Source organism: Adiantum capillus-veneris, chromosome 17 (genome assembly GCF_014529385.1).
Source record: "Adiantum capillus-veneris isolate H3 chromosome 17, ASM1452938v2, whole genome shotgun sequence".
Lineage (NCBI taxonomy): Eukaryota > Viridiplantae > Streptophyta > Polypodiopsida > Polypodiales > Pteridaceae > Adiantum > Adiantum capillus-veneris.
This window is the reverse complement of record NC_140947.1, coordinates 30,262,308-30,284,922: the sequence shown is the minus strand read 5'-3', so window position 1 is coordinate 30,284,922 and position 22,615 is coordinate 30,262,308. Positions and strand designations below refer to the sequence as shown.

The window sequence follows — 22,615 nt, the reverse complement described above, 5'->3', positions numbered from 1 at the left end:
CGTTGCTCCTTGCCTGCCCAGGCTCTTCCCATCTTCTCTAGCCCTCTGTCATGCATCTCTAAGCATATACATCACTGCCTGTACCCTCTGCTAGGGTCGACACACTTTGGTTGCACCAACATTTGTAAGATCATGTCTAATATGGCAAAAAGTCAAATTTTACAAGTGAAAGCAACTAGGATTGTTGCAACCATTGCCAATTCCTATTAGCATGTAACAAGAAGAGGAGGTCCTCCCATTTTGTGATTTAGCCCCCATTGTACATATTTTGTTTTCTTACTGGGAGTCTTTCCTTGGTTTTGATTTAGCCCTCTCTAGTAGAGGTGGTTGGTAGCCCTATGGGCAGTTTTATTAATTAATGGAAGGATCTTTTTCTCGGAAAAAAACAAGAAGACGAGGTTCTACTGCGACGGATTAGCAAGTTCTCGCGACAAGTTTGCGAACGGAGGTTGCTTTCCATGCTAGGAGTAATAGGTGATGATTTGTACATGAGATCTACGAGTGCTTGCTACTATATTTGTGTTATGCAGGGGCTCCCATCTCTGAGAACGAAGCAAGGAGGCTTCGGCTTGTGCTCGGGGATTCTGGTAAGGAGACAATATGTAGAGCTTCCTTATCACAAAGTGATGGCGTGCATGTCCGACCGGACAAACCCTAGTGAAACAAACAAATTCAATATTATAAGTTGTTCCAACTTATGGGGTCCCGTCCGATGGGGCCCAGGGGACACTAGAGCATTAAAATAAAGCAAGGACCCAATTTTGCGCGGACTGCTGACGTGGCATAGCTTACGGATTTTCGTAAATTGCGGGAACTGCTGACGTGGCACAGCGTACGGATTTTCGCAAATTGTGTCGCGATTTGTGCTGGAAGCTTTTGGCGCTAGAGAGTTGGGACCAAATACTTTTGGGACTAGCAGCTTTTCAAGTAACACAGATGCTAGTCCAAAAAGCATTTGGTCCCAACTCTCTGGCACCAAAAGTGGCCATCGCAAATCGCGGCACAATTTGCAGAAATCCGTACTATGTGTCACATCAGTAGTTCCCCGCAATTTACGGAAATTCGTACGATGTGCCACGTCAACAGTCCACACAAAATTGGGTCCTTGCTTTAATCTAATTAATGCTCTAGTGTCCCCTGGCCCCATCGGACGGGACCCCATAAGTTGGAACAACTTATAATATTGAATCTGTCTGTTTCACTAGGGTTTGTCCGGTCGAGCATGCCACGTCATCACTTTGTGACATCCCATGACCTGAGAACAAATTGGAAGGTATCTGATAGAGTGTTAGTCTCTCGAGTTTCCAAACGAGAAGGAACCGACCATCGAGTTTGAGATCTAGAACGGAGAGGTTCACTCTTGTTCTTGTGCTTGTCAAAAGATTCCCCCTCGTTAATAAAGATTCTCTTTAAGGGAAGGGACCAGCCCATCTTTTGGTCCCCAACACTGTGTCGATCTTCTCCCTTCTTATTGTCAGTCAAGTTTTATTTAATTTCAGCCTATTAATTGTTCGTCTGCGCTCCCATTTGTGATACCAGTGTGCAGGTTGGATTTGGGTTTGGGGGTGTGGGTTACTGTATGCAGGTTTGTTTTTTTTTCTGTGCTTGAGTGTTGCTTGTCTCTTTGTTTTTGGGTTTGGTTCTTTTTAGCAGCTATCCGGTGGTTGCCTCACAGTCTCGTCAACTTCCTCGATAGCTTTTCATTGGTGTTTTCCTCTTTCTCTTGGATGGGCACCTTCTATGGAAGTAGTTTTGGTTATCCTCTTCAGCGTCTTGCCACCCATCCTTCAACCTCCTGTGTAGTGGTTGCTTCTCTGTCTTTTGATGTTGTCTGGGGCTTCTTGAGTTACGCCCCATACCTTCGTGGTTGGTTTTCCTCTTTACAGCAGTTTGGTGGTGCCCATCTTTCAATGGTTTTGGTGGATACCCACTCCCTCCTCCTCTCTTCAGTAGTTGCCAAGGCACTTCTTACCCTCATTAGGAGGGGTTTCTCCCCCCGCCATGATTTTAGTTTTTATGGTTTGGCCATTGGCCCTTGCAATTGCCTACAGTTTTTTACTTCTCCTTGGGCTAGGCACCATTTTGGGCGCTTGAGGGGGAGTCAAGTGATAGATTGTGAGCTATATTTATACTCAAAAAAAAAAAGAGTATGTGCTTCTTTAGAGCCCAATAGGGTACCTGGGCATAGTGTTGTCCCTTCATGAAGTTCTGATAGAGATAATGTTCCTCTAGATGTGCTAATGACACAATACGAAGTGAGCTTTACCCGTCTTAAATTATAGGAAAAGTATATGCTAGAAGACCCAAGAGACTATTTCTTGGTTTTCAAGAAAGAGTCTTGGTCAATTATTTTATATGTGTGGACATATTGGAAATCACACCTTTGTGGCGATCAACGTTGTGCATTCATCTTGAGGCTATGCCCTTGAGATGTTAATTTTAATAAGAAGATTGATTTATTCTTATTTTATTTTTAGAGAGAGAGAGAGAGAGAGAGAGAGAGAGAGAGAGATCTGTACTTGCAGATCTGAACTTCCGCCATAGGAATGCACAAATGGCAAGTCGAGCCTCTGTAGAGCTGCACACTTTAATTTTCTTCCGCAATCGGTAATTTGTCTTGGTTGTTCTTGATTCTTCTAATTCAAGGCTCAAATGTTCTCTCAAATATTGTCTTTGATTTGTGTGTGTGGATGGAATCAGCCCGACAGATGCAGAGGCAAGGATAGTCAAAATTCGATCAAATGGGTTTATTGTCTTCGTACCAAAGTACGTAGTTTGCCTGTGATTTTGAGAATGTAGTAGTCCTAAATGGTTTTTGTTTTCTTCGCACCAAAAAGGTGTTTATTGGGTTTTATAACTTCTTTGAATGTGTTACATTCCTTTCAAGATTTCATTGAATACTAGATAAAGCGAGAAAGTTCTTTATTAGAATCTAGGATTGGATGTCATCTAGCTAACAGAAAAGGATATTGGTGGAAAGCATCTGCGTGTTAAACTTAAGAGTCAGAGGCACCTGTGTGTGCCTGCTCTTGTGCAGTCCTCCTCTTTGCTTTCATGTGGCTTCTCCTTGATTTATTGTACCTTCACCTCAAGACCACAAGTAAAATTCTGTTTGAGTATGCTCTTAACTAATCATGCTACTGATCAGAAGATGGTCGCTCACTGAACTGCACCCATCCCTCCCTCTCCCCTTCCCCTTGCCCCCCCCCAGCTTACCCTGCCTCGCCCCCCGGTGCCCGCCCTCTTCCCCTTCCCTCCCGCTGCCCCCCTTGCTCATCCCCGCCACTCCCTACCCCCCAATCTGTCCTCGTGTGTCCTTTGTAGCCCCTCAGCATTTCGCCCTCTTCAGCATCAGACACATACGGAAGACTCTGCTCTACCCCAAAGGGACATTGAAGCCTCCTCACCCAACACCACAGAACCCACCATCCGACTCGCTCTTTCACCGACAGAGCAAGCGAGCTTAGAATCAAAGGTGGAGCGCCTTCAAGCCACCTTTGTTATCTGCAAGATAATCAGCACCGGACCTAGCAGAGGAGAGGTGGGCGACCTCCTCTAGGCTCGCCTTGTATCGAAGGTGGGAAAGATCATCGACGTTCAGCTCCTAGGACACGACTACTACCAGATCGAGTTTGAGACTCCCGAGATGGAGTCCAAGGTCATTGCTATGAGCCCCTTGGCCATCCAAGCAGTCAAGGCTCACTCTCGACAGTGGCGCCATGGTTTGGATCTCGCTAGCGATGTTCTTGTCGAGGAAGTAGATCTGCCTATTCCCCGGGCTATTCCTTGGGCCTGAGGAGAGAGCACCTCCCGCTACTTTCCAAGATAGGTTCCGAGATTGGGACCATTTTGAAGACTCCGTGTACGGCAACTTCAATTGCTTCGAGGGCATTAGACATACCTATGGTACGTGTTCTGGTTCGAGACACTCACACCCTCCCAAAGGTAGTTCTACTACCTTGGGTCAGTGGTGGATGGCTCCGCCAGAGCGTGGAGTATTCGGGGCTTCCGAATCAGTGTCTCATTCACAGATAGATGGGCCATCTCGCGAAGGCCTGTCCACACAGGAGAACCCGACCCTCGACACAGACCCAGCCTACCAAGGTTGGCTAGGGTCAGCAGGCAGAGACGCAGGGTACACAGGCGGGTACCTCGTTTGAGAAAGGTGCCCAGGCAGATGAGGGCTGGCGGCATGTTCGTAGCCGTCGTCGTCAAGACAGGCGCGCCACCGCGGCGTCCTTGGTGGTTGGCCTACACCAGGCCAGCAACAGTGGTTCATCACAGGGAACCGTTTTGGTCCTCTAAAGCAGGGAGAGCCGGTGGATGCACTCTCTGAGGAGATTCAGAGCATCCAGCTGCACGTGAGGGGGGTGGAGAGCATGTGTCAAGATCTCGTCAAGGCTATACCAACAAAGTGGCACACACCTCTCAAGCCGGCGGCTCCCTGCTGGATGGGGGCCTTCACTCACCTTGAGGTCCTCCTTGCAATTAGGGCTTGCTTTGAGTCGGACCTTCTTTGAGGTTCGGCGAGATGGTCGCCTCCACTGAGTTACTACAGAGTTAGCAAAGTGCTGTTTCCAGCGGATTCGATCTGTGGGCATCAGAAGGAGGACCTGTGTGCTTGATCCTGACCGTCAAATCTGTTGTATTGGACACTGGAGGCTATAGACTTGGGAGAGTTGCCCTCTGTCGCGAGTGCAGTGGATTCCTAGGACTTTGGCATCAAGGGCCTTTCTACGACATGGTCCGTGGGGCTCCTGATGGCATTACTGCCCACCTGTGTGGTTGTCTCCTCCTCCCATATCCTGATTTAGCCGTCAATGTACATATCTCACTCGTTTCACTGGGAGAGTCTCCCCACATTCTGATGTAGCCTCCTCTTTGTAGCTTTCTGGGGCAGTTTTTATTAACTAATAGAAGGATCTTCTTCTTGGGGGGAAAAAAAACTAATCGTGCTACTACTATACTTATGACGAGAATGGCTGAACCACCAGAATTCATGATAAATATTGCCAACAAGGGCATGGTATTGGCGAGTTAATGGATGATTGATGCCCTCTTGTGCCTTTTAGAGACCAATGACCTCTTCAGCAACAATCGTCCTCAAGAGCAGTACAAACACTCACCCTCAAACTGTAATTAATATTGCCAACAACGGCATGGTATTGGCGAGTTAACGGATGACTGAAGCCCTCTTGTGCCTTTTAGAGACCAATGACCTCTTCAGCAACAATCGTCCTCAAGAGCAGTACAAACACTCACCCTCAAACTGTAATCTCAAACCCCAAAAGAGGCCCTCAAACCCTATCCTAGACTAGCAAGTAGAGCAGGAGTAGAGAAGGTGGCGGAAGCTAAACAAAATACCAAACAACCTACACAACAATGACATCACATAAAATCTCTTATAGGTCTATGCCGCATGGCCTCAATCTCCTCCTCTGTGAAGAATCTAGTAGGAGCTACTCTATGCCTCTCAATGATGGCCTGGATTCGACGATGAAACAATGACATCGATGTGATCTACGGATCCTGCCTAATCATCCTAGTAATCTGTGAGTGACTCAGAGTATGAGATGGTGCTTCCAAAGAGTAAGGGGGTAGCCTGTCCATACTGAATCCATGAAGTTGAAACCCAGATGACATTTGTGCATATCAACATGACGTGTCACCCTCACTAGCCAGCTTCGAGAGGAATCAAGAGCTAACTCATGCAGATCGTTGGCGAAGGAGCTCCCATAGGCTATGGATGTAAGATACAGATCTCATGAGAGCCTCCACCACAATCGGAGCAGCCCCTAACTCAGCCCTAATGATCTCATGTGATACCGATGTCCTATATCAGATCATCTCGGATGTCATGGACATGAGAGATCTCTCCATCTGCACCCTAAACTAAGGCCCCATATCTGTACAAAATACAAAATTGTGGATGTAACTAAAGTATCAAACGACCATAGCTTAGTGTGAGGCTCCTCAAATTGCACTTGTGAGCACATCCTCTCTAGACCCCCTAATGTTGCATTCTCCCATGTCAAGTCTGGCATCGGAAGCTCCTTTCATAGAGAAGATGGGCCTCATAACCACCACTCCTAGATATGCATACTAGAGAGAGGAGCTCCTCTCTCAGGTACTTGGATACTGCTTCGCTATGTGTAGATGATATTGTGCTTATTGCAGACCCTCCGCACGGGCTACGGAGACATCTCGATGTCTTACATGCATATACACATGATAGTGGTCTATCAGCAAACCTTGGAAAAACCAAAGTCCTGATGTTTGCTACTACAGCTTAGTGGGCGATGGCATCATCACCAATCTTTTCCTATGGCTGGCATGAAGAGAGAGAGAGAGAGAGAATGTAAACTCCTCCTCTGGAAATATAGTATGAAATCTCATCACAATAGTATCGGGGAGAGTGTGAATCCCTATTTCACCCCAACTGTGGAGTAAACAGAACCTGATAAACCCTTCGGTATATGTAGCCGAGGCACTACAGTCTACTGTCTCATAAAGTGCCATTATCCCCCATATGGCTTCCCTAGGCACATCCATGTCATGTAGTGGACACATCAACCTGGCTCTCTGAACTGTGTCAAAGCCTTTGTGGAAGGTCACAACAAAGCAGCAATATATCCGCTCCCATGCGCTCTACCCTCTATAATCGCTCTGTGTGCCTCCCTCTGTGTAGTAGACCCAAGAGCCACTTCACGCTGTAAGCAAGCTCTCGTCTCACAGCATCATCGTACAAGCTGTTTTCACTGTAAGTGTGGAAATGATGTCATTGCGGCTGCGAGGGTCATCTTACATATTAATCGCTCAATAGATCTCCCCCATGTATACACCATTGGTCTCTAGAGCTACATAAGAGGTATTGTGGTGCTAATTCCTGAGCTTGTCCAATAGCATAGTCAAATTCCATAGTGAATGATATGTAAGCATGATTAGCTGCAACACTAATTGGTCTAGAGGATATCACAAGATCCTGAATATGTGAAATAAATATAGCAGGTGCAAGTACGTAATCCACAGTGCTATAGCCTTGCCGATGGGGGAAGCAAGTAAAACCCCGAGAGGATGGATATTTCTTAGGGCCATTTAGTATGGCCAGCCCATGTATCATTGTATAGTGCCCATCTCTATAAGATACTCCCCGTAATCGGTCCTTTGGCATCCTCAGAACTCCATTTCATGCCCATTCCTTCTGAATTGATTGAAGATTCACATAGCATCTCTTCCGATGTGTCAAAGAAAGAAGATTGATGACAAGCTGTCCTGGCATTGGAATTTCCAAGTAAAACGGCATCCCTATCCTTCGAGAACAGCCAAATGTCCCTATTTGATATCAAGTATCGCCCCTTGAGTGAGGCATACGAAGATGCGCTGGAAGGAAAGTAGCATATAGCAATATACAATGCTCTGCGTTCCGTAGTCTGCACTCTAATCCACATATATCTTGCCTGCTCATCTTTACGGACTATACGTATAAAAGAGTGTAGGTCCTCCCTAAAAAGCAATGCTGCTACTTTGGAACCTTGGGTACTATGTTCAGTATGTGTCTGCTTCCTGCAAGCAGACTCTCAAGTGTAACCTGTAACTATAGGAAGAGTGCTATCTGGCCCCTAATGTGTCTCTGAGTAGAAAATGATCTCTCTCTTTTTGAATTTATCCTCAAAGATTCCTTGATCTGATCTTAGAGCCCCATCACAATTGCACACTGCTAGCCTTCGAGAGGTCCCGTAGGTCCCTCGGCATCATTTGGAGCGATGCTCCAAAATAATGACTGTTCCACCTCTGTAGCATGCCAATTTCCCTTCTTTCCTGGCTGCCAATAGCCTAGGCATACATTTGCATATGTGCTAGGAGTGAGATTGTCTCCCACTAATATCCCTGTGCCGTTAAGTGTTCTTCTCACAGCAATGAACTATTTCCTAGCGTCTATCAATGGACAGGGTAGGATAAGAGCTCTCTCCTTGGAGCTTTCTTCCACTTCACGTGAGCTGCAATTCTCTTCCCCACCCTCCGAGCGGCTGTGTGCATGGGTTGTTCATGCCCACAAGCTTGTGGAGCTCTTTCGTTTCTCTTGCAGAGCTCTTTCGTTTCTTCTTCTATGTTCTTGTTTTGCTTTAGCCCCGTTACTCTCGCATGCGAGGATCTTAATCTTCGTTGTTGCTGCTCCTTTAAAGTGGTGTTAATAATTGATCTTGACGAGGACTGTATAAGCTGGGTTTTTTATAGTTATAGGGAATGGGCAAAAATGGCCCCTGGAATGGCATTCCTTCCAGGCACAAATGGGTGGGGTGAATGGATCAGAAGAGCCGGATGTTCCGGGTGACTACCTGTCACCAGAACGAACATCTTGTGCTGCTAGCCAAGAGTGAGTCTTGAGGACTTGCATACTTTTTTGTATTGCCCCCTGTGTAGCCACTCTATGGTATATGCAGTATTAGACTGCTGAGTGTTTGTGACATTGGTTTTGGGTATGCCCATTTTGTGTGGCGGACGGTGTGCTTTCATGTCGGGTTGGTTTGCAGCATGGCTCTGTGACTTATGAGTGGGGCTTGTCAGTTCTGGTCATGTATATAGGGTCTAGGAATCAGCAGGTGCGTATTGTACTCCATGTGGGTGATGGCACATAGGGATCTACCTATTGGCTCTTGGGCTGCCCAATCTCACCATGATCCGACTTGTCAGCGATGCACCGTAAAGACTGCTGAGTGCATGGGACATTGCTTTTGGGTATGCCTGTATGCCCATTCTGTGTGGTGGGCGGTTTGTATGCTTTTATGTCAAGTTGGTTTGCAGCATGGCTTTATGACTAGGGGGTAGGGGGTTGTCACTTTGCTACAGCATTTTCCAGGGTCGCACTTCCTTTATGAGGGGGAAGCAACAAATCCAGTCTTCCTGCTCACAGACTTTGGTTGTGGACGGGGCACACTAGACATGCTACCTCCTACAGTACACGATTTGACCCCCTCCTGTGCGGCATTGTCTTTGTAACGATTTGTAGGATTACTTTGTGGATAATTTTGTCACGATTTGCAGTATCACTTTGTGGATTATTTGGAAGGCTAGATGCACACATAATTTGAGTGCCAGTCCTTCCTCGACATGATAACATGGATGAGATATGGTCAGAGTTAGTGCAGACTTTGCACAGTCAGTAGGATACATTAGCCGGCTCTTCTAGCTTTTTTCAGGCTGCGGGCTTCACACACAAGTCTTCTTCAATATGTTCTTCAAAATGTATCACTTCGCAACTTACCGGTGGTTCATTTTACACTCTTCATACATGTCACCACGATGAACAGATAGCCCTTGAACATTGGCTTTTTCTCATACCATTGTACTTCCTCTGGGTTACAGACTAACGCAAACGTCTCTAGAGGTCTACTTGAGAGAGAGAAATGAAATGTCATATTAACGTCTTCAAAAGGCAAAAATGATCTATGAGACCAGAGCATTACAATGTGGTGAATCTGATACAAAGTCAGAGAGAGAGAGAGAGAGAGAGAGAGAGAGTTTTACATTCTGTTTCAGGTTTGGTATTGAGGGCCCAGTTTACCTGAAAGAAAGAGAGAAAAAAGGTCAACCACCACCCAAAAAGGATGTTATTGACTGGGTAGTTGATGAAGAGCAGCAGAAGGTCTCCACAAGAGATGGCAAGAAAGTATACAGTGTGCTGGCTACAGTACATGTTCATATTCAAGTTGTGGAACCTCAGCCAAATCGCACAAAGCTTGAACTGACTCTCTTCGCTTAATGCATTAACCTCAGCCAAAATTTCGCAAGCCTGAACTGAGTACCCACCCTGTATAAGTAGTGTCATGGAAGAAAAGATCATGCTCTCTCTTTCTCTCTCTCAATGTTTGGTGATTCAGGAGTGCTGGGCTATCATAGGAGTCGGTAGCACTCCTATCTCAGTTTCTAGTTTGTAGTTTTCTTTGTTTGTACCCAGACTTGGTACTAGACTCACCATTGTAATCAGTTTGGTCTCATAGGTCATTTTGGCCTTTTGTAGACGTTAATATATCATTTCATTTCATCTCTCTCTCTCTCTCTCTCTCTCTCTCTCTCTCTCTCTCGACTGAGGAGAGGAGCTACACAGCATCGACGGAGACTACAACAGAAGATTCGAGCCATACTCTCTCGACATTCAGAGTGCAGATGAGGATGGATCCTCACCATTTCTTCCATCTTTGTTTCACACACTGTTACATCCAGTTTACCGGGTACCTATTGTATCAGCTGCTACACCCACGTAGTTTTAAATTGTAGTAGTAGTAGTAGTATTTTGTTCCACTTCTAGTTCTTTTGTACCCAGACATGGTATTAGATTCACTATTTTGTAACTGATTGGTCTCATAGGTCATTTTGGCCTTTTGAAGACGTTAATATAACATTTCATTTCATTTCATTTTCATTTCTCTCTCTCTCTCTCTCTCTCTCTCTCTCTCTCTCTCTCTCTCTCTCTCTCTCTCTCTCTCTCTCGCGCGACCTCTACTCTGCACCCCGCTCCTGCGCGTAAACTCTCAGCTTCAGCACCAGGGCGTAGGCCTCAGCCTTAGCACCAGCATGCAGCAGCAGCGTGCGCAGGTTTCAGGGCTGCTGTGCGCAAGTCTCATGGCACCAAGGGCAGCAGAGCGTGGGCTCAAAGGGCAGCGAGCAGGCCCGCTCTCATTGTCATGAAACTTTGATCGCACGCGCACACAAAGCTCTCCCACTCTAATCATACGTACACACTCTCTCTCTACAAGCTCCTCTACGTGTAGAAAGTCTTGTCCTACGCACCCCCTGGCAGCCCCTCCTTTTTGCATTTATCTACGCGTAGAAAGTCCTCATACCTCCTACGTTAAAGTTTAAAGACTTTTAAGCTTTAAGTTAAACTTTTAAGTTTTGCCCTATTCTCAGTCCCTCACCCTAGTACCCTAGTACCCTACCCCACATTTGTGGCTTGGGTTCGATGGATCCGCAAGGGAGACGACCAACCTTCGGTGCTGAAGGAGCTCGAGGACATGAAGGATCAGATGAAAGCTCTACGGGAAGGTGATGAACAGAAATCAAAAACGGCATCTTCATGGGCGGAACGTCTTTTTAAGACACAAGAAAAGGTTGATGAAGCAAAGAAATGGATTGAGGATGCGAAGAAAGGGAAGGCCCAGATGCCCGAGACAACACCTACCTCCACCATTATTAATATGACCATTGAGGAAGAGCAGAAAAGGAAGAATCGGGCTCTGCATGTGCGGGTCATTGGAGTCAAAGACAAAGAGAATGTAGATGAAGAAGTGAAGGAACTGCTACAACGCATGGGCATCACAGAGCCTACTCACACAAGTGCATGGAGAGTGGGCAAGAAAGGAATCGATGAGAAGGGAAACGTAAAGGATAGGGCACTTATTCTCCGCTTCCCGAATATAGAAATAAGGAAAGAATTTCTAAAGAAGAGGCCAACTCTTAAGAAAACCTGTATTTTCCTGGGAGATGACCTTACATTGGCACAAGTGGCACACATGCAAGAGTTGATGCCAGAGATCAGGGCAGCAAGAGAAAAGGGCAAAATCGCCTTTTATAGAGGAGGGAAAGTAGTGGTTCTGGAAAAGCGCTCATCATGACGGTGCGAGACCTATGGGGCGACGCTCCGGATAGCGGCGTGGAATTGTAATGGATCATATAGGCTAGATGTGGGTGCCTTTGAAGACAGCTTTAGGGACAGAGACATAGTTTTCTACTCAGAGACGCACCAGATACCGGGACAGCTTATGCCACATGTGAAGGGTTATTTATGGGAAACAGCTGGTCGACCAAACAAGAGATCTCTACGGGGTAGCCGGGGTTCAGGAGGAGTAGCAGTCTTATTTAAAGAGGAGCTGAAACCACTACTACAGATTATCAGGAAAGATGAGCAAGCAAGGTATATGTGGGTGAGAATGAGAGCCGAGACAGGTAGATTTCTATATATCGCTATATGCTACTTCCATCCAAGTACATCAGTCTACTCCTCACCTAAAGGACAGTCCCCTTTCTCCATATTGAATAATGACATATGGGAGTTCTCTAGAGATGGAGACATCGTTCTCTTAGGAGACTTAAATGCTAGAACGGCCAACTCTCAAGCAGTATTCTATGATACTTTTGAGGAAATGCTCAGAGAAGTGGATTTATCACAGAGGGGGCTTACTAGAAACTCACAAGATAAAGAACACATTGAATATGGGAGACATCTCATGGAGATGGCAACTATACATGGTTTGGCCATACTTAATGGTCTAGAGAATTTCCCTTTATCTGGGGGATTCACATGCTTCCCGCACAGGCATGGGGCGAGTACAGTGGATTATGTCATGACTTCACCAAGCTTTATTTCTAGTATCGAGGACTTTAAAGTGCGACCCAGACCGGTTGGGATTGCAGTGGATCATGCTCTCTTGACCTTATCAATCTCCTTCCAATACAATGCCTCTCAAGTACAAAGGAAGAAGACACACACAAGATATACTTTCACGCGAGAGACTGATTCAGTCTATGTGGAAAATATCTATAATAGGATGTGAGCAGCTGAGCCAGTATATACTGTGGAGGAGATTACTTCTCAGTTAACAGAGATACTACATGGAGCAGCACAAGAGGCATACCCACATACTCAACCTGATCAGAAGAGAGGATCTGGGAACATGCCTCAAAACAGTTGGTATGACGAGGAATGCAGAGAGACGAGAGCCCAGATCCAGAAAGAGCTTACACTTGGGATCATCACATATAAGCAGTCTCGGATTGCTCTTCGGCGTATAGTACGTCGCAAGAAAAGGGCATTTTTAGCCAAACTGGAGAAGGATTTATATCAGCTCTTCTTGAGTCAGGACTCACATGAGGCCTGGTGCTTATTTCACGAGCACTCACCGCCTCCGACGATTACTTCTCCTGAGATTTGGGGTCAATATGTAACATCATTATATATGGTATCTGGACATCCTCCATTACCAAATCCGCTAGAGCCATGCCCTGCTACTAGTACTTTCTTTACTACGGAAATGGTGGAAAAAGCCATTTGATAAGATGAAGACAAGAAGAGCATATGATCGTGATGGTTTAGTAGCAGAATATCTAATCCATGCCAGGGATCTACTTTCAGAAGTCCTTGCTTGTCTGTTTAATCAGGTCATGTGTGAAGGATTACCTGAATCTTGGAAATTATCTACTATCGTACCTATTTTCAAGTCAGGGGATCCTATGATACCGGGGAACTACCGTACCATTATGGTAGGTCACACATTGACCCGACTGTATGCATCCATTCTTGAACAAAAATTGAGTAGATGGCCAGAGAATGAGGGCATAAGGGCAACAGGACAAGCTGGGGTTATTCCACTTTAGATCATATTCTTACGCTCAGAGCCATTATTGAGGAAGGAAGAGCAAGCGAGAGAAGGATGTATTGTTGCTTTGTGGATTTTCGGAAAGCTTTTGATACAGTACCAAGGGCCAGATTGATGCGCAGGATGCAAGAGTTAGGGGTCCCCAAAGAGATTATTAGGGGGATCATGGCCTTATACGGGTCAGTAACTGGTTATGTACGTACTCCAAAAGGGGATTCCGACATTGTTCATTCCACCGTTGGTGTAAAGCAGGGATGCCCACTGTCCCCTACTTTATTTGGTATGTACATAGATGAGGTATCAGATTACATTGATAGAGAGGGTGACAGAGGTGCTCAACTTGCAGGGTCATGGATCTCTTTGTTGTTGTATGCAGATGGTATTGTATTGATAGCAAAATCACCAAATGGAATGCAGAGGCAGCTAGATGCATTACATAAATTCGCGGAGGACAGTGGACTGTCGGTAAACTTGGGTAAAACCAAAGTTATGGTGTTAAACACCACACCGCAGTGGGTTAGGAGATCGGCACCTACATTTGCATATGGCCAGGATACATTAGAGTACACAGATGCATACACATACCTTGGTGTAGTAATTGCAGGACCGAAGTTTACTCTTAAGAAAGCAACGGATGCTAGATTGTCCAGAGCCTCTGCGGCCTTGGGAGGGTTGGAGAGGATGTGTTCACAAGTGCAGTTTCAGGAACCACGAACAAAACTTTGGCTCTTTGATACTGTGGTGGCTTCGGCTATGCTTTATGGGGTCCAGATTTGGGGACCATTTGTGGATCAAGATAATTGGAAGTCAATGGAGAGACCTTTGGTATCTATGATTTCCCGAATGATTAGAGCCAAGGCCTCCGTACCACATGCAATTACCCGAGCGGAACTAGCTGCCCCTCCGATAGAAATTGAAGCTCTTACCAGATTAGTGTCCTTTATACATGGTTTGTGGGATACAAATAATTGCCGATATACTAGACTGGCCCTCGAATCCTCTCGACAATTAGCAATGAAAGGGGATACATCATGCTGGTATGCGCAACTGTCCTCGTGGTTTCAAAGACACGGGTTCAGTATGGAAAGATTACCCCCCTTCCAATACTCTCTTGAGGCTCCATCACTGGCAATTACACGAACGGAGATTAATAAAATCATCCGTCAGGATCTTATACAGTTGGATACTAAGAGGACATGGGTAGACCCTACACAAGAATTGGGCACGAAGATGGCCGACTACAAAGAAAACTTCCTACAGCTATCTGAAGATGGATTTGTAATTCGCCCGAGCTACATGGATACCCACCTTTCTCATGGTTTGAGATGTGCTATTGGTCAAATTCGTACATCCTCACACCAGCTGGAAATTGAATTTGGCAGATTTAGGGAAATCCCACCTGAGAGCAAAATTTGCAAGTTATGCGGAATGGAGCCGGAGACAGAATTACACTACATATGCTATTGCACCGTATACTATGAGATACGTGGGCGTTCCCATTGCCTATTTAAAGAAGGCTTTGGACCTCTAGATAGAGTCATGCAATACCAAGATCAAAGATGCTTAGGCTTGTACCTATTGGAACTACATTGGCACAGGGATAATCTAATGAGAAGACAAAGAGCACTACAGCCTTAGAGGCAAATCACGGATTTCTTCGGATCGAGAGAAGCAGGAGTGGAAGGAGAAGCAAGAGGCCAGCAGCCAGCACAAAGGAGTACCCACATTCATACCAAAGGCACCCTCATTGAGAGGGCGATTGAGCTTAGGAAATCGAGACGACCACGACCGAGATGCAGAAGCACACTTCATCGGAGGAGACTACAACAAAGGATTAGAAGCATTCTAGCCAAACACCCAGAATGCTCCTAAGAAGTTTATTTAATACTTTGTATTTAGTTTTTCACATTTATTTTCACACTTTCACACTTTTCACACTTAGTACTTTAGTACTAAGGTACCCAGACATTGTAACAGATTCACCACTTTTGTATCAATTTGGTCTCATAGGTCATTCTGGCCTTTTGAAGACGTTAATATAACATTTCATTTCTCTCTCTCTCTCTCTCTCTCACACACACATTGATGAGCTTTGACAGCGACCAATGAGGGATCTCCTCTGAGTTTGATCCGTCTACCTCTGTTGATTTGTATCACCCATTGTATCAGCCCCCCCCCCCCGGCCCCTTATTTCAGTTCTTTGTACTCTTTTTTGTATTCAGACATTGTATCAGATTCACTACTTGTAACCTTTTGGTCTCATAGGTCATTTTGGCCTTTTTTTTTTCTTTTTTTCGACACACCAGAGGGTCCCCAGGGGGAGGTGCTTATTCCTTCCATTAGCCATGAAACATGGTCGGGAAAGGGCTGCGTACCATCGGGCAAGAGCCACGCATAGGCATCACCATAGCCACCTAATTGATGCACCACGTGCTGGGAACAGTGGCGGAGAAAACTTGTAGCGACGAGCTTGGGACCTCCTTCTCTTGCCCACCCCAGGAGGAGGATGCCCTCGAGTGTCCAAGGGCAAGAGCCCTAGCAATGTGAACACCAGGTGAGCACAAGGTGTCCCTCTAGAGGTGACCACGAGCGGATTTGAACCCACAATCGTTAGGTTGACAGGCCAAAGCCTTACCGTTAGACCAACTCTTTGGGGACCACTTTGTTAGGGCGGAGCTTGCTGCCCTCCGTTGGTTGTGGAGGCTTTCACTCAAGCAACCTCCTTCATGCATAGCACTTGGTCTCTTCCTAGAGATAGATACACTCGATTAGCCTTGGAGTTTTCACGACAGCTGGCATCACAGGGAGATAGATCGTGTTGGTATGCACAGATGGCATCTTGGTTCCAATTGCATGGTTTTAGCATGGACAGACTACACCCTACATCTCCCTCACTCGGACAAAGATTACTAGGCTCATCGGGCAGGACTTTGACTCGGTTGGATACCAGGAGGACATGGATACAACCTACACATGAGTTGGGTACGAAGATGGCTTTCTATAGAGAGCATCTTCTTCTGCTTACGGAGGATGGATTTGTAATCAGACCTGGATACATGGATACTCATTTATCTCATGGGATATAGTGTGCTATTGGTCAATTACGCACATCCTCACACCAACCAGAGATTGAGACAGGTAGATTTAGAGGAGTGTCAGTCGAGCCCAAGACCTGTCAGTTGTGTCAGATGGAGCCCGAGACAAGGTTACACTACATATGTCACTGCCCAGCATACTATGAGATACGAGGCCACTTCCATTGTCTATTCAGAGAGGGTTTTGGACCACTTTCTAGGGTCATGAGATATCAGGATCAGAGATGCCTCGGATTATTCTTATTGGAACTACGCAAACATAGAGAGGACCTCTGGAGGAGAGTGCCAAAGAGGGAGATACATCTACAGTGGCAAATTACAGATTTCTTTCGGTCGCAAATAGTGGAGTCAGCCCCAAAGGCCCCACAGTATAGCAGCACCAGAGGCACATTGCTTGATCGGGTGATAGAGTTGGGGCATTCCCGTTGCCCTCGGATGAGGGGACCGTCTCGACCCTGACTACGACAAAGGATCCACACCTTATTGGTGTAGGCTTCTTGAGGCCACTTTGAGCTTCTATACCATTTTCATGATTTATTGCTTATATACCTTGTAGTTGTATGGATCTTTTTCCTCATGATGTTATTGTACATCTTTTAGGGTTTTTCCCATGTATCTTGTATTTTTATTATAATGTGAAGGGTAACAACCCTGTTTGAGAGAAATGAAATGAAATGTTATATTAATCGTCTTCAAAAGGCCAAAATGAACTCTGAGGCCAAATTGATACAATCTTGGTGGATCTAATACATTGTCTGGGTACAAAATAAAATGAAGAAAGATAAAGCTAAAATGAACATCAATGTCTGAGAGTAACATCAGTGTCCTCCATAGTGAACATTCTCGCAACTCCTGTGTCGTGCCCCCCCCCGCCCCCCCTTCTCAAACTCGTCTCTCTCTCTCTCTCTCTCTCACAATGTATTGACAGAGACATATGAGAGATGTTCACGTCCAGTTCAGCCACAGCCTCTTTGTCCATAATTGGGATCATTGATGACATGAGGAGACACATTAAGGCAGTAGACCATAAATTGATCTTCACAGCATATCTCACCAGTTGTTAGTGCTCTGTTTTGTGCATTATTCTTCCCTTGACTGGCATCCAATAAAGTCAGTTTCTTTTGCCCATTTTTTCTTGTGTGTGTGATCGTGAATTTAGCGGAGGCGAAAGTCGAATTTGGCTGCAAGATGGAAAAAGCGCTTGGGATCAAGTTTCCTTTCCCTACATTGGCCCCCTTACCCGAGGACTTGTGTAGTCGCATGGACATTGACTCTAAATTGAGAGAGTATACTAGAGCAAAGACAATACAGTAGGGTCAATTAGGTTCCTCAACAAGTGAGACTATATAGCTTACCTCCATAATCATTGCAATGAGGCTTGATGCTGGGAGACCTTTGTTGAGGACTTAACCCACATGCTAGGTTTGCTTTGCAATCACACTCTTGGATTGCTATGTTATGGTCGTAACATGGATAGTTTGTTTCTATATTGGCGAGACGTGGGAGACACCCTATGCAGACTCTCACCATGGAGGACATCGACACTATCATGCAATGATGACTGATGCAAGCCATCTCTAGATTCTAATACACAAATCCTTTGTGTCTATTGTTTGAGACACACACCCACTTTTTATTTATGTAGTACCTCTTAGTCTAACTTCTAATGCATATTTTCATTTGTTTCCATTCGAAGATCAAATTTGAAATTGGTTTTGCTCCTTTGCATATGTAATTGATTTTAGGCCTACCCCTTGTCCACCATCTATGTATATATAATATATCTATATGAGATAGCACACATCTTTCAGATTAGTGGCTTTTAACTAAAGCAACTGCATATAATCTCACAAATGCTCTGTTTTGGGAATGAACCTTTTAAAGTTCCTTTCAAACTTTTGTTCTTTATCCACTTTTGTGATACTTGTCCTGGAGCCCAATTGATGCTCTTAAACAAATAAAGTAGAGGTTAGTTTGATATTTCGTTTAACTTGCTTGACGTCTAATGACTGGCTTACACTTCTGGTTTTAAAATGCCAACTTGCCATATCCTTAGATGTATATTGCTACCTATTGCACAAAATCTTTTTTAAACGGAACCTCATCAAAAGATATAACTTTTCAGGGAACTGACATACCATAGGGCCATAGCAAGGTAAACTCATCTTCAAAAGAGCACCCTCTGCTCAAAAATGATCTCAGTAAGAAAACATCCATCAAGATCAAACCATTTGGGGACTTATATTTTAATGGGATTGTCTCACATAATGCTTTCAGCATGAAGTAGAAGCTACTAAGAGTTTCAATAATCTCCAGTTATTGCGTGCATGCAATGTGCTTGAAAGGAGAAAGTAACAATACAACAATGTCTGTGTATGAACATGGTAGATCTTTGTAGAATTGAATCGATTTGTGCATAGGTGTACCCCTTAGGAGGGTGTGACTGGCCAAGAGGGACATTACAGTCAACAAGGACTCGAGCGATATAAATTTAGTATGTTTTGGCTTTTGAGAACAAGTTGAGACTGCCATATCAACAAGCATCAAAAAGATAAATGCTACCAAAGTCCATTACTGCATACTCCCATCTCCAAGAGGTCACCACGAGGCATCAATTAGGTCATAATTTTCTAAACCATGGAACAATTCAAAGATCAGTGCCCATACCAGTGGCAGTACACCAAACTTTTTTCTGATTTAATAGCCCATGTTACCTCAAACGACTACTACAGAAAATGTGATACTTACAAATTTATAACAATGTTCAACATCAGTTGCATACACAATAATCAGGCGTAATTTAGTGGTTGGCATTGCAGCAATCTAGAACACTAGCCAAAACTATATGCAAAGGATCAATACCAGAAATCTCAATTGTACAAAACTCAAATCTCAAGTACAACTGAGATTTCTGGTAAGCGGATAAGGGCTACAGTGAGTATTGTACAATTCTAGATCATAATTAGTCATATAATTCCATGAATAGCAACTATAACATGCAGTAACCAACATAAATCTACCAACTCCATTTGAGATAAGTTCCAAATAGGTATCCAAAAGTCTTTAGAAACACTTTACCTGAGAAGTGAGAAGTGCTCCCAGGGACGAGGTCTGCCATCATAACTACCGCCCCCTCTCACAAGAGGAAGAAAAACAGTATGCAGGACTAAGTGAATGCAAGAAGAAGTAATCACTATCTATTATAGCACGATGGCTTGCCCACAACATCCATCTACTTATATATACCTTGTTGTGTATCAAAGACCGGTGTCAGCCCACCACCAATGCTGCTCAGCATTGAATGCTCCAGACTCCAGTCTGTAGGTATAAGTGCACTCATAACGAGCAGGAGACAATTAGACAACAGGACTAGAGCAAAAGTTGTAAGTAAAAAATCCCAAGCCGTATACACCTACAGTGAAACTAGGTTATAACCATTGTCCCATATGCATAAACACGCATGTAGGCAAGTAACAATGTGAGCCCATATGCATACGCATGTGTCGGCAGGTAACAGTGACAGCATGTGTCAGAAGGTAACAGTGACATCGTGTGAGCACGCAAGCACAGTGGGTGCTGGGTGCATGAGCATGTGCGCAGTGTGTAAACCCATGTGTGTGCATGCGTGCCTGCTTTGACCCTGGGAATTAAGATCCAATAAAATTACAACCATGCTTTGTTGCCATCAGCCAGGGAATTCACACTACAGACGGGGGCAAGTAGAGCACAAAACATACATATTTGCAGCACATTGTGACGCAAGATTACACACCCAAATGGATCATTATGTTGGCTAAACATCAGCCAACAAGGCTGCTAAAACAATCGGATATAAACTATCCTCCCATACAAATCCCCATACCTGGGGCAGAAAGGTTGATCGAGCGGCCCCGGGCCTCACATAACTTTTCTCATGTGGACAAAGATAAGAGTACCTGCAATTGTTGCAAAAGCTTAGTGCTTTGACACAGATTAAATGGTATATATTTGTACATTTGTGAATGCCCAGGCAGGTACGGTAGGATAATGCACTTTGATTGGAGTCAACGATCGTCTTGTCACTACTACGACAGTGTTTAGATGAGGGTCAAAAGCTGTGAAGTACAAAATGCCTAGGCAAGGTAGGATATTGCATTTTAATTCGAGTTGACAATCATCTTGTCACCAAAGCCTCTTTGATTGCTATTCCAAATCAAACAACAGCACTGGACATCATAGGAATTGTATGTCGCATGAATTGTATGCAGACATGTCAGTACACCTAAAACACTTAAAGCATAAATGTAGGAGTACAACTGTAAGAAACTTCCACTTGAGCTGCAAAAAAAAAAATCCTTTCTGCACTTCGGCAGTGAACCTTCTGTCTGCTACGACTCAAAGCTCACAATTAACTACAACAGACCATGGACTAATGGCACGCCAAATGCTACAACAAGTTACAATCACCACTTCTGTTTGATCAAAACAAGAAAGTTGCACTCTTTCATGAGATATGAGGGTAGCACTTAATTTCTGATCCCCTCAACAGCAAAGTTGCACAAGCTCCATGAGTGTAAAGATGGGACAAGAAGTTACACCTTGCAGTGCTCAATGCTAAAATTGAGGGCGAAATAACAGCGAGTGCCAAAGATCTATCTAGCAGGAAGCACTTGGGAACACATGTCAAGAAATTAATGCCCGCTTGCTAAAGAGCTTTGTGATTATCATTCCTTGAACTTCTTGCATATCACCTCTTGAAACAGCATCTCTTCCATAAGCCTGTTATAGAAGCCTTGGTAAACCTTCATTCTTGTGCTCACACTCTTCTACCCTGTGAGCAAGGAATAAGTGTAGCACGTAAACGAAAGCCCCAGATATTCAAACGTAACTAAGCAACCTACATATATTGCCGGCATACCATTGTTCTTCTAGGACGGCCCTCTTGAACCCTGTTTTGCAACTTGGACGTTTCAGAAAGTTTGCGAAGACTGGGTCTGTACAGGGTGATCACACTCCCAATCTTACCCACAACCTGGCCTTGTGTTGCTTCCTCAATTTTTGAGATTACGACTTCTAACTCGTCAGGACAGTTATCAAGAACCTTTAACTGGCAACATGATGACTTTCAGAATTCAGCTTCCAGTTTCATCAACATTACCACATTAAGTAGAAAAAAAACTCACCTTCAGTATCTCTTTTGCTTCCAAGGCATCGCTAACAGCCTTTGCTAAAGACTCAGTGACTCCTGCCTTCCCTATCTGCACTAAAATCACATCAGACCAGTTCAAATCTGGCCTTGAAAATTTTGAATATGACAAAGACAGTGAAACTCAATGACTCCTGCCGTCCCTTTCTGCACTAAAAGCACACTCAGGCTACTACAATTTGGCCTTCCCTGTATAAGAACCGCATTACTACAAAAGCATTCCCAACAAAGCAGGCAATCCATGAGACTTTCGTTATGAAAGTAGCATACCTTGCGATGGAGTGGATCATAGATGTATTTGATACACGTCAATCGAGAAACACAGCCTTACCACGAATCCATGCGCACCAAAAATAGTCATCATCACACAGACAGACAGAGAGAAAAGGGGGAGGGGGGGGGGGGGGGGCCTGAATGCTGAGGACACCATACTCCCTGCACATCCGCTCTCCACTTTCTAAGCTGCCCTGCTACTCTCAATCCTAATGTAGAAAAGAAAAAGAACTGAGAGAAATGAAATGAAATGAAATGTAATATTAACGTCTTCAAAAGGCCAAAATGACCTATGAGACCAAAAGGTCACATGTGGTGAATCTATTACCAGGTCTGGGTACAAAAAGTACAAAGAACTGAAAAGAAAATAGTGGGTAGGGGTGGGGTGAAAGCTGATACAAAGGGAAGATAGGGTGAGCTGGTACAATGGAGCTCTCTAACAGTCGAGGCATCATATACATATACATCAGTATCCGGGACGGCTCCTATGTCGTGCCAGTATGGTATGGATTCTCTGTCGCAATCTGCGTCGATATCGAGAGGGCCCTCTCATCCGTGGGCGACGGGACCGCCCCAACTCTATCGCCCGAATAAGCAGTATGCCTCTAGTGCCTCTGGTGTTGTTCTGTTGTGTAAGGTGCAGCGGATGTGAATGTTGAACTTTGCTCAAGATGAGTGCTCCGAACTGT

General features: G+C 44.8%; 2 protein-coding genes across 2 annotated transcripts in view; one reads left to right on the top strand and one right to left on the bottom strand.

Annotated features, from left to right (window-relative positions):
* Positions 1–10,047, top strand: part of EMB2763 (ribonuclease II family protein) — a 181,982-nt gene extending 171,935 nt beyond the window's left edge. Inside the window, exons 22-24 of the mRNA XM_086486415.1 lie at positions 2,526–2,607; positions 2,701–2,766; positions 9,538–10,047. Of these exons, the coding sequence (XP_086342541.1) occupies positions 2,526–2,607; positions 2,701–2,766; positions 9,538–9,760 (371 nt within the window). The 3' untranslated portion in view covers positions 9,761–10,047. The remainder of the gene's footprint in view (positions 1–2,525; positions 2,608–2,700; positions 2,767–9,537) is intronic.
* A 10,808-nt stretch (positions 10,048–20,855) lies between these two features.
* LOC147437004 (uncharacterized) overlaps positions 20,856–22,615 on the bottom strand; it is a 66,314-nt gene continuing 64,554 nt past the window's right edge. The window contains exons 2-4 of the mRNA XM_086486414.1: positions 21,631–21,705; positions 21,366–21,554; positions 20,856–21,278 (exon numbers count right to left, since the gene is read on the bottom strand). Coding sequence (XP_086342540.1) covers positions 21,264–21,278; positions 21,366–21,554; positions 21,631–21,705 — 279 coding nt within the window. The 3' untranslated portion in view covers positions 20,856–21,263. The remainder of the gene's footprint in view (positions 21,279–21,365; positions 21,555–21,630; positions 21,706–22,615) is intronic.